The sequence below is a fragment of the Arvicola amphibius genome, chromosome 5 (assembly GCF_903992535.2).
Source record: "Arvicola amphibius chromosome 5, mArvAmp1.2, whole genome shotgun sequence".
Classification (NCBI taxonomy): domain Eukaryota; kingdom Metazoa; phylum Chordata; class Mammalia; order Rodentia; family Cricetidae; genus Arvicola; species Arvicola amphibius.
This window is the reverse complement of record NC_052051.1, coordinates 112,435,855-112,449,670: the sequence shown is the minus strand read 5'-3', so window position 1 is coordinate 112,449,670 and position 13,816 is coordinate 112,435,855. Positions and strand designations below refer to the sequence as shown.

At 44.7% G+C, this 13,816-nt stretch overlaps 1 protein-coding gene across 2 annotated transcripts in view; it reads left to right on the top strand.

Moving 5' to 3' along the window:
• Window positions 1-13,816, top strand: part of Sil1 (SIL1 nucleotide exchange factor) — a 255,443-nt gene that overhangs the window by 170,720 nt on the left and 70,907 nt on the right. For both annotated transcript variants that reach the window (XM_038331772.1, XM_038331773.1), the window contains one exon: window positions 6,823-6,922. In XM_038331772.1, the coding sequence (XP_038187700.1) occupies window positions 6,823-6,922 (100 nt within the window). The remainder of the gene's footprint in view (window positions 1-6,822; window positions 6,923-13,816) is intronic.

The following is a 13,816-nucleotide window of genomic DNA, read 5'->3' as shown; positions in this document are numbered from 1 at the left end:
GAGCACTCGCTGCTCAGGTTATCAGTAGGAGCACACCCTGCTTAGGTCATCAGGAGGAGCACTCCCTGCTCAGGTCATTAGTAGGAGTACTCACTGCTCAGGTCCTCAAGAGGAGCACTCGCTGCTCAGGTCATCAGTAGGATGGTGTCTTACCGGGAAAGATTCAGCACATCTGACCTGGTGGCTGGCTTCATCGCATCTCCCTCAAAGGAGAGGCATGGCAGTCTGACTAACTTAGGAGAGGCGTGGCATCTGACTGAGCCATCCTACCTCACTTCCTTTTTCCTGTTTCTGTCTACTCCACCCACCTAAGGGCTGGCCAAGGCAGTTTCTTTATTAATTAACCAATGAAATCATCAGATAGATAGAAGACACACCTACATCAACTCCCTGCTCAGGCCATCAGGAGGAGCACTCACTGCTCAGGTCATCAGTAGGAGCACTCACTGCTCAGGTCATCAGTAGGAGCACTCACTGCTCAGGTCATCAGTAGGAGCACTCACTGCTCAGGTCATCAGTAGGAACACTCACTGCTCAGGTCATTAGTAGGAGCACTCCCTGCTCAGGTCATCAGTAGGAGCACTCACTGCTCAGGTCATCAGTAGGAGCACTTACTGCTTTCTCTTTGCTCCTTTTAGAGCAGGTCTTGATGCTTGCACGGGGTCACTTACCAGATATCCTGTGTATCAGATATTTACGTTATGATTCATAACAGTAGCAAAATTACAATTATGAAGTAACAATGAAATAATTTTATGGTTGTGGTCACAACATGGGGAACTGTCTTAAAGGGTCGCAGCATTAGGAAGGTTAAGAACCACTGTTCTAGAGCAAAAGCCTCTGTAGTCTGTAGAGACACCATAAGGAGGGGAACCTTGTTCCTACTTTTTCCTCTTTGCTTTTCCTGTGGATTGTTACTGAGGGCTTTGCCCTAGAATGGGCCCCAGGGCATGCTAGACATTGCCCTTTCTCTCTCAGCTGTTGCAGCCTTTCTGGACAGAGCCTCAACCAGCCGCCTCTACTTCTGCTTCACAGCATCTTCCTGGCTGTGGAGCAGTGAGTGGCCTGGAACAGAGGCTTAAGAGCCAGCATCCTGAAATGGTTGTCTGATTAGTGTGCTGTGGAGGACAAGGCCTGCCCCTTTCTATCAGGTTGTTCAGATGAGTCGCTGAACTGGAGAGAGAGGGACCAAGCCTTCCACTAGTCCTGCTGCTCATGTTGCTCCTTAGAGCCAGGATGCCTGTGTGCGCTAAGCCTGGGGCAGAGACTTAGGGCTGTCTCAGAAGGTACTCTTGGCGCTGCCTGACTTCAAGAATCTTTTTAGGCATAAAAGTTTTATTCTACATCCTGTCAGCATCTTCACAAACAAGCATCTCTTTTCCCTGGAATCTTTTTTGAAACTTCCTCCTGTGTTAGAGGAGTAAAGGACAGACTCTGCTCCATCTGAGCAGTACCGTCTTGGATCAGGCATTTGCCGTGCTGCGGTATGGTATAGTGGTGAGGAGATGAGCCAAGGCCATGTTGTTTGCCTGCTGTATTAGTTCATTTCACAGAGACCTACTGAATGCCTGCGTGACTGGCACTGGGGAAACATGAGAAACAAAACAGACAAGTGGTTGCCTCCATGAGGTGAGTGGAGGCCATGTGGAGGTTGACAGGCAGAAAACCAAGAAAATAAACATATGAGTAAGATAATTACAAATTATAATAAGTTCTAGGGAAGAAATGAGCCAAGGTAATGAGTCTCTGCAGGAGACCATGTTAGATAGAGTGATTTGGGAAGGAAGACCTCATCAACATATTTGAGCTAAAAGCTAAAGAAAGAGAATTTCAGTCCTACAAAGCATTCTGTTTGTAAGTTTGGGGGTTATAGCATTTCAAGCAGATGAAACAAAAGCAGAGCCCCGGGCTTTGTCAAGTTTGAGAAACAGAAAAATGACTCAGGTGGTTAGAGAGGAAGAGATGCTGGGAGGCGGCAGAGGTGAGGATGGAGTAGGTGTGTGGGGTGTTGGGGGAACATTCTGAATGCTCTCCGTACACCTAAGTATAGTAGAAAGGACCAGAGCATTTTAGGGCAAGAGAGTGGCTTAGTATAGCTTAACAGAATAACCGTAGTGTCTGGATAAGAGATTGAAACTAGGGAAAGAAGCAGCAAACCCCCCAGGACACCATTTCAGCATGACCAGACAGGACAGAGGTAACTAAGTCCAGGGCATCACAATGCAGAGCGGGTGAATTTCGAGTTAGTTTGGAAGGGCTGCCACAGGACTTGCTGATGGCTTAGGATAGAGGCCGAGGAGTGGAGAAAATTTGGAATATGGCCTCTTTCTGGGGCTTGAGCCACTGAGTGCTTAGAGGTGCTATTTTTTGAAATAGAAAAGTTGCAGTTGGTCTAGATTTTTAGAGACAAGTATCATGAGCGATATTTTTTATTAACTGAGCGTGAAGTGTGTTTTAAACATCTGAAACTCACTTGGATGGGCTAGCTGGCTGGCTCAGAGGGTAAACACGCTTGTTGCCAAGTCTGATAACCTGAGTTTCATTCCTGGGACATGGTGGAAGGAGAGAACCAGAACCGACTCCAGAAAGTTGTCCTCTAACCGCTGCATACATGCTGGGGACCACACCTGCACCATAAGTAGATAAGTATAGGTGGATTTTTGGGTTTTTTTTTTTTTTTTTTTTTTTTTTTTTTTGAGCAAAAGACCTCTGAGACCAAAGATAATCAGCTTACACACCAGTCAGTTTTCCCTTTGCCGTGAGTACACACCAAAAGAAATAACTTAAGGAATTACTGATTTGGGCTTAAAGTTTCAGGAGCATCACACCATTATGATGGGGAGGCAGAGTGAAGCAATTCACAGATACAGGAAGATACAGCCCTTGGTTGGGACAGGGCTCATGGTCTAATTGCCATGAGAAATTCCTTTACAGATGTACTTTACAGATGTGCTAAATCCCCTAGGTATTCCCCCATCTATTTTATATCCCGGCTACAGCCTTCCCTCACCCCCATCTTCCCTTCCCAGTCTCTTCCCCACCCTCCATCCCCCTACTCCCCTCATCCCCTTCTCTTTCTCCCTTATCCAGGAAAGGGCAGGTCTCCTATGAGTATCAATAAAACATGGTATATCAAGCTGTAATAAGACTAAGCACCCCCCACCCATGAATTAATGCTGGGCGAGACGATCCAGAATGAGAAGTAGGGTCCCAAAAGCCAGTAAATGAGGCGAGACTGCCCCTCTTCCCACTGTTAGGAGTCCCATAAGAGAACTAAGCTACACAATTGTAACATATATACAGAGTGCATAGGTCAGTCTTCCTGGTTATCAGTTCAGTCTCTGAGAGCCCCTATGAGCTCAGGTTAGTTGATTGTGTAAGCCTTCTCGTTGTGTCTTGACTTCTCTGGCTCCTATAAGCCTTTCTCCTCCTCTGCGGGATTCCTGAACTTCACCTAATGTTTGGCCGTGGGTCTCTGCATCTGCCTCCATCAGTTTGTTGGATGGCACCTTTCTGATGACAATTGCTGGTCATAGGAGATGGCCAGTTCATGCTACTTCCCCACTACTGCTAGGAGTCAAGCTGGGGTCCTCCTCATAGTCTCCTGGGAGATTATCCTGCTCCAGGCTTCTACCCGACCCCAAAATGTCCCTACCAGCAGTCCCACCTCAGCACTCTCTCTCCCTCTGTTCCCCCCAACCTGATGAAATAAAGTTAAAAATTAATCATGAAAATCAAGATTACTCCTAGCAGGTAAGATATAAGATATAAGATCCTGCTGTTTGAGGGGAGGGACTTGAACTAAAGGTAGTGTGGGCATCACTGTCAGATAAATATTTTAATGTCTCACCCTAGAGATGAAAAAAAAGGTTATTCAGGACTGAACTGGGAGCCATCCCAGCATCTAGGGTTTCAGGTAGATGAGGGCTCATGGAGAGATGGAGGAGGAGTAATGAGATGGGCAAGCGTAGTGACAAACCAGGAGAGTTAGAGGAAGGGGCGGGAATCCGTTGGGTTTGATTATCAGTCACTGGCAATTTTGATGATCAGTGTTAGACAACGATGGGGTGGGAATATATTCAGTTGCTAGAGTGCTTGCCTAGTATATATGAAGTTGTAGGGCCATCTCTGGTACAACAGAAAGGCAGGAGGAATCAGGAGGATTAGAAGGTTGAGATCATACTCTAAGCTTCACAGAATGTTTGAGCCCAGCTTGAGATACATGAGACCCTGCCCCCCAAAACAAACAATAGAACAGTGTTAGCAGTACGGTAAGGACAGAATATAAAAACAAGTGTGAATGTAAACAGGAAAAAACTAATGAAAAACAAAACAGCCATCAGGAGGCAGAGACAGGATAGCTCCAAGGCCAGCTTTGAGGCCAGCCTTGCCAGAGCTACATAATGAGGCACTGTGTCTTTTATCTCGTTTTGACTGTCCTGGAGCTTGCTATGTAGATCAGGTTGGCCTCTGTCTTTCATGTGTTGGGCAAAATTAGATGCAAGACAAAATGGCATTAGTCTTGCCAAATTGAGGAGGAAGAGGAAGAGAATCTGTTCCTCCTGCAGCTCCTGAATCCTTTGCTCCCAAGAATGGAGACAGACAGTGGTATCCTCACAAGCTTGGCAGTGGAGGGAGATAACCTTGTATCTCTCCTAGTGTGTGATTGTGCTGATCATTTGAATGAAACACACCTTTAAAGGAGGAGTCCGTGCTGACCCACGAGTTAGTGCTCAAGCAAGGGGAGTGGTTAGCTATTATAAATTAGTTGAGGACTGAGGTTTAGTATTTTCCTCAGAGCCCTAAAGACTCGTGATGATGAATCAAGCTGAATGAGGAAAGTCCTGAACACAGATCCTTCTAACCAGGGCTGAGACCTGTTGGAATTTGGACTAGAGCAGGAAGTAGCCGTTTCCCCTCCCTTTGACATGTCCTGTTCTCCCACTGCCTCCAGCAGTTGTGTGTGGCTGGCAGCTAGGCAGTGCAGTTCTGCAGCAGGTTCAGCATCGTACATGCCTTCCACCCTGTGCTGCCAACGATGCCCACGAGGAGGGTTGGCATCATGGATTGGGCAGCACAGGTGGAGCCCAACGCTGCTATGAGGCATTGACCAAGCCACTGCTGCCATGCTGGATGCAAGCTGAAAGGCTGAGGAAAAGGATAAAGTGTTAGAAAAGTGCGAACCGAAGGGAAGAGGGAGCAGAGGGCAGGCAGGCTGAAGTGGTGACCGGCACACTGGAGCTCTCTGCCTGCAGAGAATGGAGAGATGGAACACGTGAGCCCTCACAAGTAGAAGAGGAAGAAGCCGAGTCTACCTAACCATGCATGTCTGTCAGTGGTCCCGCCTCCCTTTCTGTACAATCCAGAGGAATATTTCTTTATCAACTATTTTGTAAATTTGAGTTTTTTAGTAGCTCTAGAAACATTCTGAAAAGGTGGGGAATCCCCCCCCCCCATTCCATTTTTAAAGTGTGAATGATTTTTAGAGAGGTTAAGTCATTTGCTGGTTATTTATTTGTTCACTTTTGGTAAGCCAGAAAATAACAGGATTCTTGATCAGGGGAAACTGTGACTGTTTGGGGGGTCATGGTAGCATTCTTTAGAGGGGCTAGTTTTATTTCCTACAGCACAAAGCGTATTAAACCACAGTTTGGAGTCTCAGTTGTGCATTTGTGTCTGGGGTATTTTTAGTTATGTCTGGGCTCGTGTTTCTAGTAAAACCATTTCCTAAAGACCTGCTCCTCAGTCCTTGCCCATTAGAACTGTAACATCTCTTTCACAACAACTGTGATAATGTGCTGTGAATGATGGAACTTTTGTACTGTGTGTGACATAAAATTGTGAGTCCGTGGAATTGAGTATCACGAGCATTTGACTGTTATGTGAGGTCTTAAGGAAAACTTGCCAAGTTTGAGGCTGGAACATCACTGGACTAAGTTCTAAGAGAAACAACACGGGACTTCAAGAGTTTGGGTACATGAACACGATGTATGACTCTTCAGTTTAGGTGCCTGTGTTAAGAATTGAAATGTCTGTGTACTCCGCTTCTCGAGCAATACAGTGAGTGTCCTGCTGTGTCTCTAACCACAGCTGGGCCGTCTGGCTAAATGCCAGCTCACTTGCATTTGTCTTCATCACTCCTGCTTTGGCCTTTGTTCCCTGACTGAGCTGATCACTCAGGATGGGACCTCGCCTTGTTCCCACTGAAGAGGCGCTCTGTCCAGTCAGGATGGCTGGCTAATCAGGCACAGGGAGGTCTGGGAGGAAACCGCTGTCAACTCCATAGGTTCTTGAGATCACTGTCACATTGATTCTTTGACTCTGTCCTCTTGAAGATGACTGGAGAAAGTGGTTGGTGATTCTTCTCCTCCCAGGTCCCTCACGTCTGTTCCTCTGTTGGACTCACATGCATCCCACCTTGTGCTCAAACATTAGTGTGTAAATCTACCCATTTCATTATGCAAGACAAGTTGGCTTGTCAAATCAAGTCTCAGGATTATAGATGGGGGTGCCTGTTACTTCCTACTCCTGTGTCTAAATTCTTTGCTCCCGGAGGCTCTGCTGGGACACAGGCTCAGAAGGCAGCAGCACAGCTTCTGCCTGAGCAGCTGGCTACAAGCACTTTGTCCAGTGTAGGCCTCTGTTCCTTCTGTCTTGTGAAATAACTCCATTTTGACTTTCAGTTCAGTTACCCTATTGGATCCTGGCTGCCCTACGACAGAGGTATACAGTATACTAAGAATTAGAACAGGGCTGGCCAAGCTTACACTGTCTGTCTTGGAGAAGTATGTTCCTTCTGACTCTCAGCTTCTCTGTGGACAGGCTGGACATCAACACCAACACCTACACATCTCAGGACCTCAAGAGTGCACTGGCCAAATTCAAGGAGGGAGCAGAGACGGAGAATTCAAAGGATGAGCAGGTATGTAATGGTCTTTTTTATTGGTTTTTGCCAGCAGAGACTGGTTTTACCTGGAAACTTTTATAGAAGGCGTAGACTAATAATGTAAAATAATTTGAAAAACAAATAAAAATCATTTATATACTTTTTTTTTGTTGGTTTGGTGTGGTTTTTGTTTTTTTAAAAGAGGGTTTCTCTGTGTAGCCCTGGTTGTCCTGGAACTTGCTGTGTAGACCAGGCTGGCCTAGAACTCAGAGACCTGCCTGCCTCTGCCTCCCAAGTGCTGGGGTTAAAGGCGTGCACCACTGCCCAACATTTTTATATACTATTTTTAAAAACTGCTCAAAGCATTTCTCTTTTAGGTTGGGATCCAGTGTTTTCCATGTTTGGAGAAACTGGGAAATAAAGCAGAAGTGATTATAACCCAGAACCTTTACCTAACAATGGATTAGACACAAATTTGAGTTCTGTTTTGTTTTAATAGGGCTTGGAGAGATGGTTCAGTGGTTAAAAACACTGACTGCTCTTGCAGATGACTGGGTTTAGTTTCCAGCACTCAAGTGACATCTAACAACTGTTTGTAACTCCAGTTCCAGGAGATCTGACGCCTTTTTCTGGCTTCTGCCGGGCACGCGCACATGTGGTGTACAGACATACTTGTAGACAAAATACTCATGCACATAAAATAAAACAAACCTTTAAAAAAATTTAAATAAGGAGGTAGATAAGAGAGTACAAAGCCTGAAGATTTGTCTTTTTAAAATGCAGCAAATGTATTCTTTGGGAGCCTCTAGTTTCTTAAGCATATAATCAGGGTGGGACAAGGAGAAGCTAAAGTTTCCCTACCTCTAAATCTCCATACCAGCTAAGGTATAAGAAGGAAAAGCAGGAGAGTTTGTGGCCCTACTTTCTGGGAGGACTCACTGACGCAGCTCATCCCAGGAAGACATAGTACTTTGGTGTGGATCGTGAGTTCACATACTGTCCAGAGCTATCATGTAGCGTTTCTGTTTATTCCCAGTTGAGACCTGGTGGTCCTTAGAGAACCTTCTTTGACAGCTGCTCTGTAGGTCCAAGTACTCCCTTCCTCACAGTCCTGTTTGCCACTGACTGCCTTGTGGCCCTTTCTCTTGAACACTAGGAGAGTCTTGAAAGAGCAGCATTAGGTCCTTGACAGTTTTTAGTTCAAAATGGCTTAGGTCCTTTAGATTTCTGTTTATTCTGTTGGGTTATGGGAAGTGCAAGCTATGGTGTCCCAGTAGGATTGGGTCTCTCTTTTTACCATGTAGGTCCAGGAATCCTCAGGTTATTTAGAAGTGTTTCTGAGACTAATGAACCTCTAATGTGGAGCTAGTGTCGACCTATTTAAGATGTATTAAAGCACGCACCTGTAATCTCAGGGAGGCGGAGGCAAAGGCTTTATTTGTATTACCTAACATTATCCTCAGAACCCAGCGAAGCAGCCACCTTTTTGTTTTTCAAATACCATCTAACAAAATTGATCATAAGCTAGTCCAGAATGTGCATCCTATCAGATGTCAGAACATCGGTATACTAATCAGTGGAACGCAACAGTAGACTTCAACAAGGACACCATGCATTGACAGCACTTGTATTCAAAGTGCCAAAAATAGTCAAAATGGGGATAGTCATAAATAAAATACAAGATGCTATGCATGCTCACACATACCTGTAATTCCAGTGCTGTAATCCCAGCACTCTGGAGGCTAAAAACCAGGAAGATTATTTGAGTTCTAGGCTTACCAGGACTACATAGTAAATTTCCAGGCCAGCTTGGGCTGTATAGAGACTCCGTCTCAATTCACCAAGCCAAACCAATACAAACCCCAAAGCCTTCATGTCTTTAGTTAGCTTACCAAAGCCATGTGTCTATCAAGGAGATAGTGCATGGTAGAAGGAAGGGGCAGGCCAGAGACTTGGCCCAGCAGAGAAGAACACTTGTGACTCTTTGATCACTAGTATCCACATGGTGGTTCACAATCTGTGACTGCAGTCCCAGGGGATCCAGTGCCCTCTCCCAACCTCTGTGGGCACCAGGCACACACATGGTACACACATAAAAATATAAATATAAAAAATAAAAGAAGGAAGGAGCAGGGTGACAGCTTTAGCACATGAAAGAAAGTGGTGCACAGTGCGCATGGGTTGGCCAGAGAGGGGTAAGCGCATGTGCCACCCAGTGAAGGAGAGGCCAGAAGAACGCTTGTGTCTGGGAGCCTAGGTTCAAGATTGGTATCCCTGTGGCCAGGGCTTGTCACCCTTCCCTCGGGGCATCAGGTAGCTCTGTGAGGAACTTAGAAGTTGTTCTAGGTTCCTTATCTTCTGTGGATGAAATCCCACTTAACCTTACTTCTCTCTCTGCTCTCCTGGTACAATTGAAAGTTTCTCCTCAGACAATGACATTTTCTTTTCATAGCTTAATTAGTGTGAAAAACTGTAATTGTTGGAAAATTTGAAAATGTAAGGGCAAAGATTGTGTTGTTTAAGGAATACATTTCCCTCTGCAGAGGGATCCACAGAACAGCTTAGCAGCAAGACCTTAGCAGCTGCTGGGTGGAGCCACCTGCCTGCCTCGGCACCCAGGGGGCTGGGGACAGAGTCACGTTGTTACCTTTGCACTGAGGACCTGGGTCCCTCTTTCATGTGGAGCTGATTGCCCATGCCAGCACTGACTCTGGGACAAGCAAATTGATTTGAAATAGGTTTGGGTTTGTTGTTCTGTTGTGTTTTTTACAGGTCTCCTGCTCCTGGCTACAGAGCCTTTCATACTTTTAGCTAATTAGTTTTTAAGTCTATGCTATATAAAGCCTTGTAAATACAGGGTGACACTTTTGCTCTATTTGTAAAAACAATCCTGTCAGATACTGATCATATCTCTCAATTGTGTTCCTCAGATCTGACATGAATTTGCAGGAGAAAGAGTATCAGTTCTCTTGAATTGATAGTTACTTTAATTCATTTACATAAATTTTCTTGCCTCTCAAAAAAGTTGTCTCAGGGATGGCAAGATGCCTCAGTGTGTAAAGTCCCTGCCATCAAACCTGCACATACACACATGCATGCACACATACATATACATATGCCACAGCATACAAGTATGTACATACACATATACACATACACTAAATAAATAAATATAAAAATTTTTTTAAGTGTGACTAGAAAATTGTATGACTTTAAGCTTTTGACTCTGGCAAGCTCGTGTTCCCTAGCGCCCCCACTGAAGGTGACTAACCCGCTGGGTACAACCGTAGATGCAATGTGGAGATTCTAAAAGGTGGCAGAAAAGTAGCGTACTGGACAGAAATCTTGGAGCTTTAGGAATGATGTGTTAGTATCTTTCTGGGTCTTCTTTTACCCTACGTATTTCACCCTGGACACTGGAGAATCTCAGGTGCTGAAATATCAACAAGCTTTAGATAATTTAAAAGATTCTTTGTATTCTAAGACGGGGTGTCAGTACATAGCCTAGGGTGACCTGTGCATCGTGTCCCAGGCTGGACTCAAACATGTGATACTCTTGCCTTTGCCTGTCGGGTACTGGCGTGTGCTGCTAAGCTTAGCTTAAGTAGCAGGTTCTAAAACACTAAAATAAACCTTCTGGCTAGAAAAGGAATAGTCCATAAGAAAAAAAAGACTTTTGATAGTACCCGTCCTGCTTTTGCCAAAAATCATGGGACCCTGACCATCACCCCATAATATACATTCATGACCAGTGGGAGATAAGTAAGAGAATATGGAATTGTAGAATTGTGATGGTATCAGCCCTGAATTCTGATTCCTGTACCAGGGTCAGCAGAAATTAACTGGGGATCCTGAACTTGCATCCAGTCAGAATGGCTGTTAGATAACATGAATTCACCTCTATGGCGTCACTGAGATCGTAGTGGTTTCTGCCTCTGCCTGGTAGCTACTCTCTGCATCCTTTCTTGGTGTACCAGCAGAGACCAGTCATGGAGCTTGGTTTTACACACACACACACACACACACACACACACACACACACACACACACGCCTATACCCTGGGAGTAGAGACTGATTACAGTGCAGGGGTGGTGTGAGCAGAAATCAGATGGGGAACGTGAATACCTCTGCCTGGGAACACTGAGACGGCTTTGCACATCTCTCTGATGCAGTGTCAGTGAGGATGAATAGGGAATCTGTCCTTCCATTCCCACCCTAGTGACATCAGACAGCTGCCCTCTGGGATAGAGTCAGTGGGGAAAGTGAATAAACAGCAGGAACTATTAATTTCATTTCAGTTGCCCTACAAGGGTGGTGTAAGTAGAGGCCAATAGGGGGACCTGTTCTTCCATCCGCAAGATCCTGTATTCAGTTATAGCAGCCAATGCTCCTTACCCACCCACCCAGCCTAGACTGAATGGTAGGGATTGGTCTGGAAAGAGTAGATCTGAAAAGTTAAAATATACAGATGTAGTCTTAGACACGACCCTTCATTTATCTCCAGAGAAAACTGATGAGCATCCACACAGCGAAAGGGTTAAGAATTAGACTCCAGTGTGGAAGGCCGCACAAAGGAAACAGGCCAGACTGGCACTGAAAACTGAACTGTCTCTTGAATCATGGCCCATGTATGCTAGAGCCAGCACACCCAAGAAAACTAGCAGGGGACGGACTACCTCCTAATAAACAAGAGTAAATAGAATATTTCATAACTTAAGACCTCAGATAGCTAGCATATACCTGAAAACCACTCATCTCATCAAGAGCCTGGGAAGATCGTAACTTAGAATTAAGTGAGACAGTTGAATGTTTATGCTTCCCCAAACGCCTATGTTTAAGTTCTAACCACCAACATGATCTTCTTTGGAGCTACATCTTTGGAAGATAACGAAGCTCAGGCCATGGGTGTGGGGTGGAGCTCTTCTCAGAAGAGGAGAGGGACCAGCGCCTGTCTGTCATGTCATCCGCATCCCAGGAACTGAACTGGCCAACAGCTGGAGCTTTTCTCTCAGCCTCTGGAATCTTATTAAATTACTTCATCTATGGTATTTTGTTATAGGAGCCTGAGCAGACTCAGACAGGCACTAACACTGAGATGAGGTAAAAGTAGAAATCTCTTAACAAGTTTTCAAGTAGCTTTTAAAGCAGTTTTTAAAATTGCCTAACAAGTCATTATTAACACTCTTGAAACAAACCAAAGCATCAATAAAGAAGTGACACGCACACACACACACACACACACACACACACACACACAGAGAGAGAGAGAGAGAGAATGAGAGAGAGAGAGAGAGGAGAGCAAGAGAACGAGAGAGAGAGAGAGAGAGAGAGAGAGAGAGAGAGAGGAGAGCAAGAGAACGAGAGAGAGCGAGAGAGAACGAGAGAGAGAGAGAAACTGGGCCTGGCTTGGGCTTCTGAAACCCCAAAGCCCACCCCCAATGACATACTTCCTATGCCAAGACCACACCTGCTCACCCTTTCACATAGTGGCACTCCCTGTGAGTCCCTGTGAGTCTGTGGGGTTCATTTTCATTCAACCACCACAAATCATATAGAATTACCAAGGGGAATATGTACCGAGATTCCTTGTAATGCTGAACATATAATGTATGCCTGTAATAAAAGTTTAAGATACAAATTAGGTAAGGTAAGAGATTAAAAATAACTATAATAAAATAGAACAATCTGCATACCGTAATAAGACTTCTCTAGTGTATAGGTAGTATGCACAATAGTATGTGCAGGGCAGAAATGCTGGACAGAGGATGTTCATGTCTGTGGCAGCAAGTAGAAGCAAGATAGCATGAGAGTTTGCAACATATAAATTAAACCTCAAGGATTATTATTATTGTTATTATTAGTAGAAGTGGGAGGACTGGAAAGATAACTTGGAGGATAAGAACTGTTCTTGCAGAGAAACCCAAGTCTGGTTCCCAGCACCCCATGTTGGGCAGCTCAGAACCACCTGTATGTAACTCCAGCTCCAGAGGGATCTGATGCCTCTGCCCTCTGTGGGCACCTGCACTCATGGGCCTGCCTATATCCCCCACGACATATATAATTAAAATAGTTTGCTTGCTTGTTTGTTTTGTTTTTTGAGACAAGGTTTCTCTTTGTATCCCAGGCTGTCCTGGAACTTGCTCTGTAGACCAGGTTGCTCTTAAACTCAGAAATCCACCTTCCTCTGCCTCCCAAATGCTGGGATTAAAGGCATGTTCTACCACTACCTGGCTAAAATAGTTTTTAAAGAAGGAATTTTTTGGAATTTTCTATTTAATATCTTTGTGCCATAGTTACCATGAGTTACTGAAGCCATGGTAAGTTAGATAAGTGCTAAATTGAACCGAAAATACAATAAATAAAAATTAAAAGTTAACTGGATTAGATCAGTAACAGATTACAGGTGTCAGGGAAAGAAAGTAGAAAGAGATAAAATTATAAAGTCTGATTAGATTAAAAATAGATTGGGCGAAAAGACAAAGAGAGTGTTAGGGACCTGTGGGACAACAAAAGATGTAACATTCGTGTAGTTGGAGCCCAAACTCCTTGTATGGCAAGGAGTTCCAAACAGAGAGGGGAAAGAGAGTGGGGCTGAAACACAAGCTGAAGAAACCAATTTCCAAATTTAATGAGAGACATAAACCCACAGATTCATGAAGTCAAATGGACTCCTTGCGATAAACTGAGGAACTTGGCATCCAGACACAGCACAGTAAAACTTCTGAAAACTAAAAAGGAAAAAACCTCAAGGCAGCTATAGAGAAACAGCACATGTGAGGGAGCTTTAGTGGAGCGATGGGGGTTCTTCATCTGCAGCCTTCGGGACTGTAAGTTACATTTCTCAGAGGTTTAAAAAGGGAAGAACCATTCTTTTAAATTCTATAGCCCATACTGTGTTCTTCAGGAATGAAAGGACAGTCAGGACATCC